The sequence below is a fragment of the Tasmannia lanceolata genome, unplaced genomic scaffold, assembly GCF_043159265.1.
Source record: "Tasmannia lanceolata isolate RefF3 unplaced genomic scaffold, GAP_Taslan_0.1 ptg000003l, whole genome shotgun sequence".
Classification (NCBI taxonomy): domain Eukaryota; kingdom Viridiplantae; phylum Streptophyta; class Magnoliopsida; order Canellales; family Winteraceae; genus Tasmannia; species Tasmannia lanceolata.
In genome coordinates, this window is record NW_027518680.1 from 37,199,917 (window position 1) to 37,218,032 (window position 18,116).

General features: G+C 44.3%; 1 protein-coding gene across 1 annotated transcript; it reads left to right on the top strand.

Annotated features, from left to right (window-relative positions):
• Positions 1-13,257: 13,257 nt before the first annotated feature.
• Positions 13,258-17,527, top strand: LOC143854298 (EIN3-binding F-box protein 1-like). The gene is made up of 2 exons (XM_077364184.1): positions 13,258-13,553; positions 14,869-17,527. Exons 1-2 carry the CDS (start codon positions 13,529-13,531, stop codon positions 16,803-16,805), a joined length of 1,962 nt encoding a protein of 653 aa, XP_077220299.1. The 5' UTR covers positions 13,258-13,528; the 3' UTR covers positions 16,806-17,527.
• Positions 17,528-18,116: the final 589 nt, after the last annotated feature.

An 18,116-nucleotide genomic window follows, 5' to 3' on the forward strand; every position in this document is an offset into this window, starting at 1 on the left:
AAATGTGACTTGTCTAAATGCCATTAGTGAGGATTCTTGGCTATGGCATAGGAGGTTGGGTCATGCCGGAATGGATCTCATTTCGACCCTCTCCTCAAAAGAAAGTGTTAGAGGATTGCCTAAGTTCAAATTCATCAAGGATCACATTTGTAGAACTTGTCAATTAGGAAAACAATTGAAAAGCTCTTTTGCACCTAAAAATATGATTTCAACTTCCTACCCCTTGGAGCTACTTCATATGGATTTTTTTGGATCAATGAAGACTAGTAGCCTAGGTGGAAAGAGGTACGTGTTTGTAGTTGTTGATGACTACTCACGATTCACATGGGTCATATTTCTAGGACATAAAGATGAAACTTATGAAAACTTTCTTACATTGTGCAATCAAATTCAAAATGAAAAAGGTATTGCCATCTCCCACATTAGAAGTGATCATGGAACTGAATTTGAAAATGTACATTTTGACACTTATTGTAATGAACATGGCATAAAACATAATTTTTCCGCACCTAGAACACCTCAACAAAATGGAGTAGTAGAAAGAAAGAATCGAACTCTCCAAGAAATGGCTAGAACTATGTTGCATGAAAATGATCTCCCTAGATATTTTTGGGCGGAAGCGGTTAGCACCGCTTGCTATATCATAAACAGGGTATATCTAAGGCCAATTTCTAAGAAAACACCTTATGAGCTTTGGAAAAACTTGAAACCAAATATAAGCTACTTTAGAGTGTTTGGATGTAAATGCTTTATTTTAAACATCAAAGATAATCTACACAAATTTGATAGGAAATCGGATGATGGAATATTCTTAGGGTATTCTTCTCATAGCAAGGCATATAGAGTATTTAATAGGAGAACCCTAGTAGTAGAAGAATCCATGCATGTGACATTTGATGAAAGAGAGCCAACACCACAAGAAATGCCACATGATGAGGATGAACCCATTGAACATCTTTTTCCAAAATTGAGTGCTCCTCCTCATGCATCAACAAGTCATACATTACCTAGTGAGGAAGTAGAAAATGAAATTGATGACTCATTGCCTAGGGATAGGAGAACATTGGTAGATCATCCTGAATCCCAAATTTTAGGTGATGCCACATTGCCAGTAAGAACTAGATCATACTATCGTAGTGTGAGTAACAATTTGGCGTTCCTATCCGAATTAGAACCAAAATCCATCAAGGAAGCTGAAAAGGATGAATATTGGTTGATGGCCATGCAAGAAGAGCTAAGTCAATTCGAAAGGAACAAAGTGTGGAGGCTAGTACCTAGACCTAGTGATCATCCAGTCATTGGCACGAGATGGGTGTATAGAAATAAATTGGATGAAAATGGAATTATCACTAGGAATAAAGCTAGGCTTGTAGCCCAAGGGTACAATCAGGAGGAAGGGATAGATTATGATGAGACATTTGCTCCTGTTGCCCGTATGGAGGCTATTAGGATACTTTTGGCATATGCATCTCATAAAGGATTTAAACTATATCAAATGGATGTCAAAAGTGCCTTCCTAAATGGCTATATCCAAGAGGAAGTGTATGTTGAGCAACCTCCAGGTTTTGAAGACTTCAAACATCCAAATCATGTCTTCAGGCTTGATAAAGCTTTATATGGATTAAAGCAAGCTCCTAGAGCTTGGTATGAGAGGCTTTGCACTTTCTTAGTTGAAAAGGGATTCGAGATGGGAAAGGTGGATAAAACCTTATTTATCAAAAGAGAAAATCATGATATCCTCCTTGTCCAAATCTATGTGGATGATACCATCTGTGGCTCAACTAATCAAAAATTGTGTGATGAATTTGCAACCTTAATGAAAAATGAATTTGAAATGAGCATGATGGGAGAGTTAACCTACTTCTTAGGACTCCAAATTAAACAATACAAAAATGGAATATTTTTAAATCAAGAAAAATATACAAAGGAGTTATTAAAGAAGTATGGCATGGATAGCAGTAAGACATCAAGAATTCCCATGAGTACTACTGCTAAGCTAGAAAAAGATGAATTTGGCAAATCTGTGGATCAGAAATTGTATAGGGGTATGATAGGTAGTTTGCTCTATTTGACAGCCAGCAGACCAGACATTATGTTTACTGTCTGTCTCTGTGCTCGATTTCAATCGGATCCTAAAGAATCTCACCTATCAGCAGTTAAGAAGATCTTCAAGTACTTAAGAGGAACCCAAAGTCTAGGACTGTGGTATGAAAGATCATCTTCCTTCACTCTCATCGGATATTCAGATGCAGACTTTGCTGGATGTAGAGTAGATAGGAAAAGCACTAGTGGGACTTGCCAATTCTTGGGTAAATCACTTGTTTCATGGTTTAGTAAGAAGCAAAATTCAGTAGCTCTGTCCACAACAGAAGCAGAATATGTGGCAGCTGGAGCTTGCTGTGCTCAAGTCCTATGGATGAAAAGCACATTGATGGACTATGCAATCAAAATGGAAAATATTCTCATCCAATGTGACAATACTAGTGCTATATGCTTAACAAAAAACCCCATACAACACTCAAGAACAAAACACATTGAGATTAGGCACCACTTCATCAGAGATCACTCACAAAAAGGGGATATTTGCTTAAAATATATCAACACTGAAGATCAATTAGCGGATATCTTTACAAAACCCCTTAGTGATGATAGAATTTGTTATATCCGAAGTGCCTTAAACATTTGGAGTGCGGATCAAATTAAAGAAATTGCCAAATAAATACTTTGTGCCTTTAACCAGCTTATTTATATAGTATTTATATATATAATCTTTGTTTGGTAGTATCTGCATGAATGAGATGTCAAACTTTTAATCTTAAAAATCACTCAATTGATATTCTTAGCCTTCTTAGTTTTTCTAAGTTGGAGAGGTATCTTCACTTTAATTAAAATACCTAACATCTTGACATATGTCAACATCTCGATCATGAACAGGTATATGTGCATTACTTGGTTAAATATTTTTATACCATAAGCATTGATTTAGGGGGAGTTATCTACTCCTAAATTTTTTTTTACACCCTTTCTGTCGATGACAAAAGGGGGAGAAGGTTTGAAATTGATTATCTATTCAAATTTACTATATGCACCTCATGCTTATAACTTGTATCATTTATATGTGTGCATATATTGAGGGGGAGTTCTAGTATTCACTTGCCTACTATGTCACTCCACACACACCTCATAATCAATTTTGTTTGTCATCATCAAAAAGGGGGAGATTGTAAGCCCAAGGGTCTACTCTCCTATCTTGTTTTGATGATTCTAAACATAATTGATTGTGTTTTTGAATACTAATCAATTTGCTTTGAAGTGTTGTGTTTGAGATAGGATTGATCATTGAAGAAACCAACACACAACATGGTCATGCTTGGAGATATCCCATACAAGAGTCAAAGGAGCTAAGTGAAGCTCACCTCATCTCTCAAGCAAGCATACACAAGATGGAAGATCAATTGAAGACCAAGACTAAAGAGAAGTTGAAAGCTACATAGGTATCATTGTACATCCTTTCTCTTTAGATTTTCAAGTCAAGGCAAAACGTTTTTCAAAGTGTTTTCAACTTGGTTTTCAAAGAACACTTAAGAACTTAAAATGCATTAGTGAATGGTTATGTGGTGGACCAACATGTTGGGACCCTCATAAACATTCCAAAATAACCATAGGAGTTGAGTTCCAAAAGCTAAAAATCAAACAAGCAATAAAAATCAAAAACTGCGGATTTTTAGGCTTCTCGGAACTCCGAGAGTTCCCTCGGAACTCCGAGAAAAGGTCCAGTAGCATCTGGACATTTTCTCGGAACTCCGAGAAATGGTCCAGTAGAAATTTTATTTCTTCTGGCCGTTGTCTCGGAACTCCGAGAATATTTCTCGGAACTCCGAGAATTCTCGGAACTCCGAGAATGGTTCTCGGAACTCCGAGAACCTTGCGACAGCTCAAAAAAGAGCCGTTGGGTTTTGAATTAAAATTTGATTTTTGTTATCTACACCCCCAAACGGTCATATTTTGAGGAGAGACTATTTATACAATATCTAGAGGATTATTTCCTCTCTCTTGATTTTTGAAAAACCCTCTTAAGCACTCAAGCAAACTTGCAACCCTTTCAAGCTTAAGATTTTTGGTTTTTCCCAAACTTGCCTTTCACTTGTGAACCTATTGAGTTTGGATTTAGAGCTATCACTTGCAATCTTTGTTGAAGAGCAATCAAGGAACTACAAAGGGCATCAAGCTTTCAAGAAGAAGCCAAGCTATCAAATCTTCCATATCTTGTATAGGTGGCTAGGGCATTCCCTTTTTAATTCCCTAGAGAGCAACCGCTTAGAACTCGGCGGAGAAGGAGAGTCTTTGTAAAGGTGTAAGGGCATCCTTGTTTAATATCCCTTGGAATTGTAACCGCCTCGGAGCCGGGCATCGTGGAGGTCTCCAATAGTGGAATCCCTCAAGTGCGACCTTGAGTAGAGTGGAGTAGGCCGTTGGCCGAACCACTATATATCGGTGTGTCATTTCTCACTCTTGCATTTCCATTATTGTTTTGGTTTGGCATTTCACTTTGTTCTTTCAATTATATTTGCACTAACCAAATATTTAATTAAGTGAAGAAAAATTCCAATTAGGGTTTATAGATAATTTTCAAAAGGCCTAATATTGAGTTAAATTCAATTCACCCCCCCTCTTGAGTATTTCACTACAAACAGCCGCGCTCCCCCTATCCAAGCTACCCGCCTCCAGGAACCGCCCCTGGCTCGGGCAGAAGAAGTGGCAACCTCAGCACAACCGCCCGGAGTGGACCCGATAGCTGACCTACAAATACAGATCCGGGAGGTAAAACTAGAAATGAAAAAACCCTATGCCCACGGCATCCTCGATGAGTGGGAAAGGGAGACGGCATCCCCATTCACCTCGGAGGTCTTAAAAACCCCTGCAGAAGCAGGCATAGACCTCTCCTGCTTCAATCTGTACGATGGAAGCACAGACCCCCTCGAGTTCCTCCAAACCTACAAAAGGGTAATGACGCTCCGAGGCGCATCGGACGGATTCATGTGCAGAGCCTTCGCGTCCCTACTGAGAAAAACCGCCAACAACTGGTACATGAGATTGGAGCCCGACTCCATCGCATCCTTCCACGAATTTGGGAGGAAGTTCAACGTAAGGTTCGCCAACAACCGCCTCCACCATGATCCAGCGGATGCCCTCTTAGCCCTCCGACAAGGAAGAAACGAGACCATGAGAGACTTCATGTTGAAGTTCAACGCCGAATTAGCCCAACTTTTTAACATGGACGTCCAAATAGCGGTCGCCACACTAAAGCATGCCACTACCGATCCGAATCTCAAGCTGCATCTCACCCTCAAGCCACCACGGGACCTACAGGAACTTGAATCCAAGGCTGATAAGTTCGTACGAGCAGAAGAAGCCTGCGCTCGAGAACAGAATCAGCCCGGCCCCGATGAAAGGAAAAACGACTGCTGAAGGGCCATAAGGCCACGTGCCGACGAAAGGCAGGCGGGCAGAAACCCCGTCCCCGTCTTCGAGAGACTGGGAACCGCCCCGCTAAAGTTCCCACTCTCCCACGTTCTACTGGCCATCAGGGATCAGGGTCTCCTGACCCCCCCCCTAAGAGAATGGCCACAGACCCAAAGAAGAGGTCCGCCCGAAAATTCTGCGAATTCCACGAGGACCACGGCCACGAAACTGACCATTGCTTCCACCTCCGCCTCCAACTGGAAAAGTTGGCCGAAGAAGGGCACCTAAATCAATATCTCAGGAGTCCTGACGAAAGCTTGCGCGAGGTCCAGCATCCCTCCAACGAGCCCAGAGGTAGGCACCGATCACCCAATGGACGCCGGTCCAACAACCGTCGCTGATCCACAAGCCGACATCGATCCCCTAGCAGGCATCGCTCAAGAAGCAGACGCCGATCCCGAAGCAGACGCGACACGCACCGCCACCAGCGCCCCCGGAAAGAGGAGCCCCCCGAGCAACCGCAGGCCCACGAACAGCCGTCCACCATTATCGGGAAAATCAATATCATCACGGGCGGGCCAGCAGCGGGAGGGCCGACAACCGCCGGCCAGCGGGCATACGCGGAACGAATATTCTCCATGGATATGCCTTCCAAAAAGGCCCGAACGGATCCGACCCCCGCAACACCAGAAAACTCGCACCTAAATGGGAAGGACCCTACAGGTTCGTTCGAGCACTCCGCCCCGGGGCCTACCAGCTAGAACGTCTCGACGGGACCCCAGTCCCTCGAAGTTGGAGCATGGACAACCTCCGAGAATTTTACCAGTAAAAGAACAGGGTAAGCTCCGTGTTTTTCTTTAAAAGCATGACGAATGTTTGTTTGTTTCTTTTTGTGTCTTTATAGGCAAAGATGTATCTTTTCTCCTTAAACGAATCAATGGAATAGCGTTTCTACTTAAAGCATACGTATCTCCACTTTCCGGCCCATGATAAACGAGGGACCCGAAAGAAGACAGGGAGCGAGACAGAGGTAGCATCGGGGCCGATGCCCCGAGAATACCCTAAAACACTCCCCATGAAGAAAAGACCTCCCCCTAAAAGGGCAGGCGGGACCCATTAACCCCGAACTGATCACTCGAGGGGAAGATAGTCCTTCCGCAAAAAAAGACACCCCACGGGGTGCACCAGGAACATTCTCGACGATCAGATTAAAATTCCAAAGGCTCGAATAACCCAGAGCGCACCGTGTATATAAAGAAAAAAAAAGAAGAAAGCAGAAAAGAAGAGAAGAAGAAGGAGAATTCAAAAGTTATTACAGACCCACAAGAAAAGGTAAAATATAAGACCCAAAAAGACATCCTGGCATCACTAAGCCCCCTCAGAGGTCTCGGTAACTACAGGATCCACCAGAGCAGCCACCTCCTCATCGACCAACTCCGGTGCTTCTGCTGGTACCGACGGAGGATCGGCCTCAGCCTCGTGCATCAGTTTGTCCAGGGGAAACGAAGGATCAACCTCGTGGACACGCCGCCGGCATTCAGCAAAAGCATCAATCTCAACATCCACGCTGAACGCAGCCGCAGCCTTAAGAAACTCCTCTGAGCCACGCCACTCCTCCCACACCTTCGCCAGCTCCCGGGTGTGCGTTCGCCAGGCCACCGCCAATTTGTCCGACGCACGACTTCTCCCCTCCATGGTTTTCCGGAGGTCTTCCCGAAGCTGAGCGACAGTATCATCAAAGGTCGCTCTCTCCGCCCGGGCTCTGTCCAAATCCTCACTTAGCCACCGGTTTCGCTCCGCAAAGGCACTTATCTCAGCCTCATCCTCGAGTAGGCACTGCACCATCCTCCTGGCGTAGCTCTGGGACTGCAAAAGCAACCTATCAGAAAATTTCAGACGTGCGTTCGCCAAATGACAAAAAGAGAAACGTACAAACAGAAAACTGGCCGCCCGGTACTTACGCAAGATGTTGATTGAAAATACTGAGCCCCAAGGGCCCTGCGATCATAGCCCTCCAACTCAGCCTCGTCGCCAGGAAGGGCGGTCGTCACCCCCAGCTCCACCCCAACCCGGGGATTTGCAAGAACGCTATCCTCAACACCGATCTTCCAGTCAGGCTTAAATAGCTCTCCTCGCACCTGGAAGCTCTGCGGAGGAAGCACCACTCGTTCCAGAAGAAGTTTGGTCATAACCGCCCCCTCCATTCGACTTGGCACGTCCTCCGCAAAGACAGGAGGACGCGCCACACGAACGACATCCCCCTGTCGAGCGCCAAAAGAGGCCGCCCTCTTGGCGGACGGCTCCGACTCCGAAGGAAAAAGCCTAGCCGCCCCCTTTTCTCCGACCGCTCGAACAGGGGGGCTAGAAGGCACGGATGCCGCAAGTTTTGCCTGTGACCGGCCCAACCTGGCCGCGGCCATGAAATCGGAAGGGATCTTCTTCTGACTCGTCAGACCCTTCGTCACCACCGCTACCCCTTTTCCCTTCCCAGCGTCACCGGAAGAAGACATACCTCCTGCCAACAAAAAAAAAAGGGAAAACAACAACTGCTCAGAACGAGGGAAAGCAACCAAAAAAAAATGGCGAAACAGAGAGAGAGAAAGAGGGGAGGGGCTCACCACGAGGACTGGCGAAACTCTCCCCCATTCCCTCGCCCGTACAATGGGCCCTCTTCTCCACAGCTCCCAGCAAGCCAAGCCTCTTCAGGCTCCTCTCCCATTTGAACTCGGAAACATCGATAGCCTCCCCGGAGGCGAGCTTCCCCAAGTCAAACTTGTTATAGTCAGACTCGTCAGGGAGGGACTTCCTTCGCCACTCAACGGAGCGCCTCCAAGAGCGAGGAAAGCCCCAGCCAGTGTCCAACGGAGGGGTGATGAACACATACTCCTCCTTCCACCCTTTGATGGAGGAAGGCAAATTCGCCGCCATTGTCACCCGAGGACGCTGGGTCAGATATAGCCAGCTGTCCTCCCCCTTCACCAACGGGCTAAGGGCAACACAGGCCTTGAGCAGCGGAAGGGTAGGTTGAACGCTGTGAAGGCCCGCCTTAGCCACAAAGGCCAAGAGAGTACGCCAACTATTAGGCGCCAGTTGGGAGGGAGCCACCCGGTAAAACTCAAGGGCCTCTACTATAATACCCAAGAGCGGGAACCTAACCCCCGCCCGAAAAGCCTCCACGTAGAAAGCTACCTCTTCCTCAGTGGTACCCCCACAAACACTCTCTACAAAGGAAGGAACCCTAATCCCATAATCATCGGGAATGTGGAACTCCCTCCTAATTTTCTCTGCCGCCCCTTCTCCCAAAGTGTTCCTGAAACACGCCACCCGACCGGGGCAAATAACAGCACCAGACCGACTATCCCCAACCTCCGCCTCACGAGCAGAAAAAACTCGAGCCAGAGATTCCGAGGGAGCGGCCCCCACCGATGACCCAGAGGCCCCGGAGCTATCTCTCAACTCCGTGGGCTGCTGTACATCCTCAAAGGCGACGCCCCCACCCTCTAAAGATAACCGCCTCCTTTTTCTTGGCAGAGCCCTCTCCACCACCTCCACCGACTCAGAAGAAGGGCTCTGAGAAACAGTCACAACAGACATCGTAAACTATCAAATCGCAGATGAAATAAAAGATACGGAACCCACCGGAAGAAGTTTGGTGGATAAGCAACGCGTAAAAAAAAAAATCGCCGCGGAGGAAAACCTGTTCACCCGAGGAAGACGAAGCAATAAAGTAAAGAATGAAATCCCCAAAAAGGCTTTAAAAGGGCTAGGGTTTAGACACACGTCGTTTCAACTCCCGCCCTTTCTAAATCCGATGGGACACGAACACGTGGCACCGATTGGGAAACCCCAGGGGAACCACCATAAGTCGAAGCGCCATACGGAAAGGACGTATCTACCCCTACCCACGAAGTAACTTCCCCAGCAAGCCATCCATAGACCCTCGCCACGTTCAATGGCAAAAGGCTCGGAACCCGTCACAAGGGTCCGGCATACATCTCCACAAGATGGAAAAAACCACGTTCATAAGGAAAGGGCTCGGATCCCATCACAAGGGTCCGGCATACATCTCCACAAGATGGAAAAAACCACGTTCGATGATAAAAACACGCAAGAAGAAGGCAAACATAAGATATAAGATTGTAACAGATGGACAAAGGAAACAAAAATAAAGAGAGCCATTCATAAACTACTTCCTTCTGGCTCACGGGCCTACAAGAGAGGGGGGGAATAAAGACATAAGGCACGCAGGCCTGAACTCCCAAGGCCCCTAACAAAAAAAAAGAAAGGAAGAAACTCCCTCCGAAGAGCTCCCCCAGCGGCGATTCTCAGCGAACCGGGCCTGGTCATTTAACCAGCGTACCCGATTCCTCAACAGCTCATTCTCCACCCGCAAGGCCGCAATCTCCCGCTCCATGTCAATCATCCGACTGCAAACCGCCATCTCCCTACGATAGACATGGGAGAAAAAAGACCGGTGGCGATTGACAAAAGCTTCATGTGACTCCCCCTCGTGAAACGGAAGAAGAGGAGAACGCGGGGAAAACCCTGGAGGCGGATTCCTCTCAGGAAATGCCTGCAGGGGCCCCAACCCATCGGGGTTACCCTCGGGACTGCTGGGAGGACTCCCCTCGGTAGCGACTCTCCCCCCACCACTGATGGATAGACCCTGGAAAGACGACGACATCTCTGGCAAAGAAAGGCCGGAAGAAAGCAAAAAAAAAAAATTGGAGGACAAGTCAGGGTCACTCGACGACTCCTGGAGGACACGGGCCTTGCCCCTAACTCGTGAAGAAGAACCGGACATGTTGCTAAAGAAGATACGAAAAAAACCCCTACTGAGAAGGAGAGAAGAAGAACGACGCAGAGCCACGAAAAAAGGCACCAGGATAATTCCCTTCTTTTAAAAACTCGGGTACGAAATCCTGGTGCCTCGAGACAACGCAACCTCCCTAACGACGCTGCCGCTTCCCGAGGACAGCCGCCGGAGAAAACGGCACGTCTCCTCGTACCCCGGAGCCCTCGTTAATATCCTCATCATGACTTCGCTCAAACAAAACGTTACTCCCTTGGCCCATTCAATGGACCAAAGGAGTAAGGGGGAGTTATGATGGACACAAATACGGCTACGCTCCCAGGTATCGCCACGTGTCATCCATGCACGAGCAGAGCCCAACCATCATGAAGAATGGCGTTGGAAAACGGCAAAGACCACACATTCACGACACGTGTCGCCCTTTCGCCGCCCAAGCCTCATCATCACAAATTATGGAAGGAAATGACCGCCAAAGCCATGCGCGCCGGCAAAGCAGGAGGACAGCCCAATCCTGCGAAAGAAGGTTTTCTCTACATAATGATGAAAGGGGCCGCGCGCCTCCCTTTAAAAGGGAGGAAAAGGAAGAACAGTGAGAGGCCCTTTCGCTGAAAAGAGGACTTTACCCATTCTCCACTCCGGACACCGGAAAAAGAGGCGAGGCAACAACAGAGGAGGCTAGGAACCCAATCCTACTCTCCCTGCTAGTCCCCTCCGACCCACTCACTCACACACCCAGAAAAGAGCCCGCGTGCTGCCCCTGGTAACCCTGATTGAAACTCCCTTCCCCCTCTCGCTGTTCTTTATATTGATTGGTCGAAGGATCTGACTTGGGTGTCGAAGTGGTCGTCCGGGACCCACCCCGGACCCCCTGACCCCCTTTGTTTGTGATTGCAGACCCCGCGGAGGCCCTCTACCGACCGCGCGATCGCAGACCCGGATTCAGACGCCATCACAAATGGGTGTGTTTTTATCTTCAAATGGATAAATATAAGCTAAAGATCCAAAAACATGAGTTGTTTTTCTCTTAAAAAACAGCCAAATGGAGATAGAAAGAGTCAAAGGAACTGAAATAGGCGTGTTTGTGTTTTACCACAGATAAATGTATTAGAACAATTTATTTAAAAAAAAAATAAAAAACAGATAAATGTATCAGAGAAATATCCAAATTGATGAGCTGTTTTTCTATTACAAAAACACCCAAATGGAGATAAACAAAGGGGTTTGCTGATCCTCTATAGTGAGGTAGGAAAAAGACCCAAATTGATGTGTAGTTTTTATCTTGTAAAAACCCCACTGAAAATAAAAAGACAAAGGAATTCAAATGGGTGTTTTTTGCGTTTAATCCAAAGTGGGTATATGTTTGGGATTTGCCATTTCGCGGCTCACTTTTGCAGGAGACAACAGCCACACATTCTTACTTTATAGCAGATTTTGTCTTCTTCATTTAATTCATCTATGCTGGCTGTTGTCTCCTGCAAAGTGAACTGGGAAATGTCTTTCCGCAAAATTGTCTAGCAAATACCTCTATTTTTTTATTTTAGTATAGAGACAATCTCTCTCTCCCACTCAAAATAAATAAATGCAAGTGGACTTGTGTGGGTACCTGTAGAATAATAGAGAAATGGGATGGTGTTCAACAGCTTATTTAAGATCCATTGAGTCTAACATTCATTCCAAGTTCAAGACAAGGGTGCATGCATCATAATTCAATTGTCCAGCAGCATCCATGTACGTAAATGGTAACCTAGTCTAAAACCCCTTTGACGATTCCCTCAATCTCCCTAAAATCCTCAACAAATCCATAAAAAAATCCCAAAATCCATAAAATATGCATCAAGCCCATACGCATGCATATTCAAATCCCACTATTGTTAAAATAAAAATAAAATGCTAAAATGAAAGTCACTTTTACCCTCCTTTTCCTAAAAGAGGCTTAGTCTTCGGCCTATTGTACCAAATCAGATCCGTTGATATGGGGAATTCTATGAAGAACACCTTACTTGGATGATCTTAGGCTCTTGATCCATCAACCCATATTTAGATTGCGTCCAGAAAAATCTAACCACTGATTTTGTTAGGGTTTCTGCAAAGATAATCTAAACCGTTGATTTTCTAGTCCTTTGTCTTATCCATAGGATGCCCGTTTGGGATAGCTACCAAGACAATAAGGATCGTCTAATGATGCTCTAGAAGATCAATGGCCTTGATTTTACATACATTTCTCCCCGTGCCCCAAAAATCCTCAACAAATCCTTGGCCCACAAAATCCCCCAAAATCCTCAACAAATCCTCAAAATAATCCCGAATGCCATAAAATATACAGCACGCCCAGAAGCATGAGTATTAAATTTTCACTATTGTTAAAATGGGATTTGCTAGGGGCACAGTGGAAGGCATTTCGTGATTTGGCTGTTGCATGTGAGAGGAGCCACCACATATGAATTAAATGAATAAGACAAAATCTGAGCCAAAGAAAGATTTTTTACTCTGCTTATATTTAGAATGCTACAAATAGAATCTAAAACGTTGATTTTGTTTAGAAATCTTCAAAGTAAATCTATACCTTTGATTTATTTTCTGCTCAACAAGATCAAAGGTCTTGATTCACATACATGTCACCCTATACCGCCCAAAATATTGATCATGAAAGTGACTTTATTTGTAGTTATTCTCTTATCCGCAAAAACCAGCCAAAGAATGCGTCTTTACAAAGGCCTGGATCCTATAAACCCACCCTTGCTGCAGGTTTTTACAAAGTCGTTCTTCTGTTTAGCATTCCTCTTCAAAAATGGGAATAGGATTAGGACACGATAAATTGCTAGTAATTACTGACTAAATACGATTAATTGCATATAAACAAAACCACTACTTAAGAGGCGAGTGTACCAAAACAAAAGCCGTATCCGGTATCTGGTATTGGAGGAAGGGAAAGCGGTTTTGGGACGGATACATTGCACTTTAGAAGAGTGGGCGTAATGCGTCAGAAGAGGACAGCTTTTTAAAGGGCAAAAGCGAAGAATAGAGAGGATAGAAACAGATTCTTCCCCTTTTCTCTCCTCTCTGGGTTCTTTTTTTTCCCTTCTTTAGGGTTTCTTATGAACACCAGAGATCTAATTCTGTGATGCTTTTGGCTTCTGTAGTTTTGGATCTAATATCGGTTTTGCTCCTTCTCACTTTTTTTGCTCTCGAACGAGGGTTTTTTGTTGAGGATCTTTACTGTTTCGAATCCAAGGCTTTTCTTCATCTTTATACATGTCTACGCTCGTCAACTATGGTGGTAAGGTTTTTATCTTTGTGTTTTTCTTTATGGATTTAGGGTTTGTATTAGGTTTTGGTTTTTGTTTCTATGATTTGGTTTTATGGATCTTGTGGAGTTTGGGCTTTGTTTGTAGATCGGAACCGTATTTGAGATTGTAGGTTGGTTTTTAGGGTTTTGGTGATTGTCAGGATTTTGGATAAGAGTGCTTTTCTTTATGGAATTAGGGTTTGTATGATGGTTAGTGGTTTTTATTTGTTGATTCTATGGGTTTTTTTTATGGAAGTTGTGGTGTTTTGGTGTTGTTTGTTGATCGGAACGGTATTTGAGATTGTAGATTGGTTTTTAGGGTTTTGGTGATTGTTTGGATTTCGGATTTTAGTTCTTCCTATATTCGTGTTTTGAATTTTGTGGTTTTATTTTTATTTTATTTTATTTTTTTGCTTATGCAGATCTTCTTTCCGTTAGCGCCTTATATGTATATCTGGTTGGATTAATTTTTTTAATGATTATTATGGTCCTCGTTTATATACCTCTTGTTTCTTATTTGGATTTTCGGGTTCAATATCCGTGTGTTTAGATTGGGGCGGTTTGAGTGGTTGATTTGATGTTCATGGATTTGGATCATATCGTCTTATTTATCTTATATTTGTAAGTCCATGGTTTATTTGTGGATCGGGTGTTATTGGTTTTCTTTTTTTTGTATTGAAGATTTTTATAGGCATCTGATATTTGGCTGGCTGTTGTTTTTGTTTTTGTTTTTTTTTTTTTTTCCTGCTTTTATTTGTGGACCGGTTATTTGGTTTACCCTGGTTCTCAGAGAGAGGTTTGCTCATCTAGTTTGCTTGACTGTATTCATGAGCCTTTTTATTGAGTATTTTTGCCAGATTAGGGTTGATTTTTTAGATCAGGTCTGTGTGAGGCGAATAGGAGACCCTTTTAGGAGCTGTTTATTTAAGATTATGCCAACTGATTTGGAGTGCTACACCGATTATTGGAGTCAAATTTAAACTTAATTTTGACTCCAATAATTGGCTTGGCACTTACAATCGGTTTTCATAATCCTAAGGCTCTGTTCGTTTAAGATTATGCTAACTAATTGTGAGTCCAAAACCCATTATTGGACTCAAATTTACGATTAATTTTGAGTCCAATAATTGGTTTTGGACTCACAATCTGTTAGCATAATCTCAAACAATGAGGGACCAAATGAACAGGGCCTTAACGCTTTGCTGTTGCCGTGGTAAAAGATTATTAGTGTTGCCTTTTCCCCTTACTGAGAGTTTCAGAGGCAAATGGGTTGGAGCTGAATTGGGTTTTGTATATTTCTTTTCAGGTGATGAGGATCTCCTCCCTGCTGGTGCATTATACTCAAATATCAAAGATTCAAGCATCATTTTGTCTCGCAGTCCTCGCGTTGATGTTTACTGCCCTCCTCGCAAGAAATCCCGCATCCATGCCCCATTTGTTTTCCGAGAAAGGGTTGAGCAAGAGAAACAATGCTCCATTGAAGTTCTTCCAGATGAATGCCTCTTTGAGATTTTCAAATGCTTGCCTGGAGGCCAAGAGAGGAGTGCTTGTGCCTGTGTTTCCAAGCGTTGGCTTTTGCTTCAGTGCAGCCTTCGCAGGGCTGAAATCTGTAGTGAAAAACCAACCCTTTCTTTGAAGCAGGATTTTACTGCCATTGAAGAGATCAATTCTGCCTTGGGGAATGAAAAACAGGAATTTGAGAATGATGGGTATCTTACTAGGTGCTTGGAAGGGAACAAAGCAACAGATATGAGACTTGCTGCTATTTCTGTTGGCACTTGTAGCCTTGGTGGATTGGGAAATCTTCTGATCAGAGGAAGCAATTCCACTCGCGGAGTCACCAATTTTGGTCTTTCTGCAATCGCTCGTGGGTGTCCATCTCTTAGGGTTCTTTCACTGTGGAATGTTGCTTCTATCAGCGATGAAGGTCTATCAGAAATCGCAAATGGGTGCCCTTTGTTAGAGAAGCTTGACCTATGCGAATGTCCTTCGATATCTGATAAGGTTCTGCTTGCTATTGCGGAGAAGTGTCCAAATTTGACTGATATATCAATAGAATCTTGCTCAATGATTGGGAATGAAGGTCTGCAGTCTATTGGCGCCGGTTGCCCAAATCTACAATCTGTTTCCATCAAGGACTGCCCTCTTGTGGGGGACCAAGGAGTTTGTAGTCTGGTATCATCTGCCTCTACTGTCCTGAAAAAGATCAACCTTGAGGCCACAAACATCACCGATGTCTCTCTTGCTGTCATAGGACATTATGGATTGGTTGTTACTGATCTTTCTCTCATTGGCCTACAGAACGTGAGTGAACGAGGTTTCTGGGCGCTGGGCACTGGAGTTGGTTTGCAAATGCTGAAGTCCCTTACAGTGACCTCATTCCAGGGTGTGACGGATCTCGCACTCCAAGCTTTGGGATATGGTTGTCCAAACCTGAAACACCTTGTTCTTCGCAGGTGTTCCTTCTTCTCTGACAATGGGCTGAATGTTTTTACTAAATTGGCCATATCCCTCGAAAACCTACATCTGGAGGAATGCAATAGGATCACCCAGTGTGGTGTTCTTAATGCACTTTCAAACTGTGGCATGAAATTGAAGGCGCTTGCTTTGGTAAAATGCACCGGAGTTATAGATACAGTTTTGGGTTTCACTGCCCTCCCTCGTTGCAATTCTCTCCGATCACTGACCATTCGTAGCTGCCCTGGTTTTGGTAGCGCTGGCATAGCGATTGTGGGGAAAATGTGCCCAAATTTACAGCATGTAGACCTTGGTGGTCTTTGCAGGGCCACAGATTCCGGGCTCCTCTCCCTGCTTGAGAGCTGTGAGTCAGAGCTTGAGAGGGTTAACCTTGCTGGATGCATCAATATCTCGGACGCAGTGGTTTTGGCTATGGCCACATTACATGGGGAGACGCTCCAACTTCTGAATCTTGATGGTTGCAGGAAGATCACTGACAAGAGTTTGGCGGCTGTTGCACATAGCTGTGGTTCGCTCGTTGATCTTGATGTATCAACGTCTGCCATCACTGATATGGGTATTGCTTATCTGGCCTGCGCTAAGCAGCTCAACATGCAGACCCTCTCCCTCTCGGGTTGCTCTCTTTTGTCAGACCAAAGCATTCCTTTTTTGCGCAATATGGGCCGATCCCTGGCAGGGTTGAATATCCAACACTGCAATTTAATCAGCAGGAACACAGTGGGATTGCTCGAGGAGCAGCTCTGGAGGTGTGACATCCTTTATTGATCTAGAGGAACTAAAAAGTGGTGATGGAGATGAAAGTAGTAGCAGAAGAAGTATCAATATCCTATACAGTCAGCTTACTTGGTTAGCATTTCAGTTAGGTTTTTTGGACTCATCTCAGTAATGGGCCTTTTCCTTTTCCCATGGCTTGGTTGGTTTTTCAGGGACTTTGGCGTCTCTCCCTTTTTTTGCAGGGTTCCTTATTTAGGGAAACCTGTTTGGTTTTTGGCTCTCATTGATGAGAGCTTCCTTTGATTGCCAATGTTCTTGAGAATAGAGCTACCAAGTCATGGATTTGAAGGTTTCTTTTATTTTATTTTTCTGGTTGAGTACTAGTCGTGCTTTACTTGATGTTTTAGCCAAGCCTCACTGTGGACGTATGCCACTATGCGTAGGTTTAAGCTTTTGCTGTCTTGTAGTCAATGGAGTCTTACTTCCCATGTGATTGAGCCTTGTTCTCTTTCAGTGAAGTAGTGCTGTTGTGTGTCGTCCTGGATGTTGGTTTTATAAAGGGGGTTGCCTCCTCCGTATTTTGTTGCTTTAGGCAGTTCGTTTGGTGCCTGGTGATTTATGGGCTTTGGCAATGGCAGTAGGTTCTTTTCACCCTGCCATGACGATCCTCTTGGGTTGTTTTTTTCTCACCAAGCCCTAGTTTTACAGGCTGCTGTTGTAACTGTACTTAATGCAACTTCTATATATGAAATGGGTACTGTCATTGTGTTGTTTATGAAGTTGTGGAACCTTTATCTCAAATGTTATTCTATTTCTCTATTTCATTCTCCTTTCTGTGCTATAGACGACCAGGATCTGGTGCATCAACCGATCTAGTCATCAAACTCTAAACATGGCAAGCACAAAGTTACAATACCCAGCTGGTATATTTTCTTATTAAAGTCAATCTAAATAGGGTTGGTGAAATATCATATTGAATAATTCACAACAAATCCTGTTTCCCTATCTTTTATTCTGATTGTTAATTGCTCAACTGCAAACCAACTCTAAACAACTTGGCTATGGTTTGGATTTGAACGACCTGATTTCACCCATAGAAACTTGAATAGGGAGTCGGGCCTTTGGGCTTTTCAAAGTTTATGATTGTGGATATCTATCTAATCCATTCATCTGTAGATGGACTCTTCTGTTACAAAGCTCTTCAAAACGATGGTCATCAGAACCCTTCGATTATATAAATGACCACTTTAATGCTAAAAAATCAGGTGCGCGCTCTGATACCGAATTGATGTAGTGGAAGCTTTTATTGTCTAGAGAGAAAGGGAAGGATGGTATTGTAGAGAAAGGGAAGGAGAAGGGCTA

Excerpts from the sequence above, each read along its gene's own strand:
- LOC143854298 (XM_077364184.1), top strand. The coding sequence starts at position 13,529 with ATGTCTACGCTCGTCAACTATGGTG. Across the intron at positions 13,554-14,868 it reads TACGCTCGTCAACTATGGTG|GTGATGAGGATCTCCTCCCT; the intron begins GTAAGGTTTTTA and ends ATTTCTTTTCAG.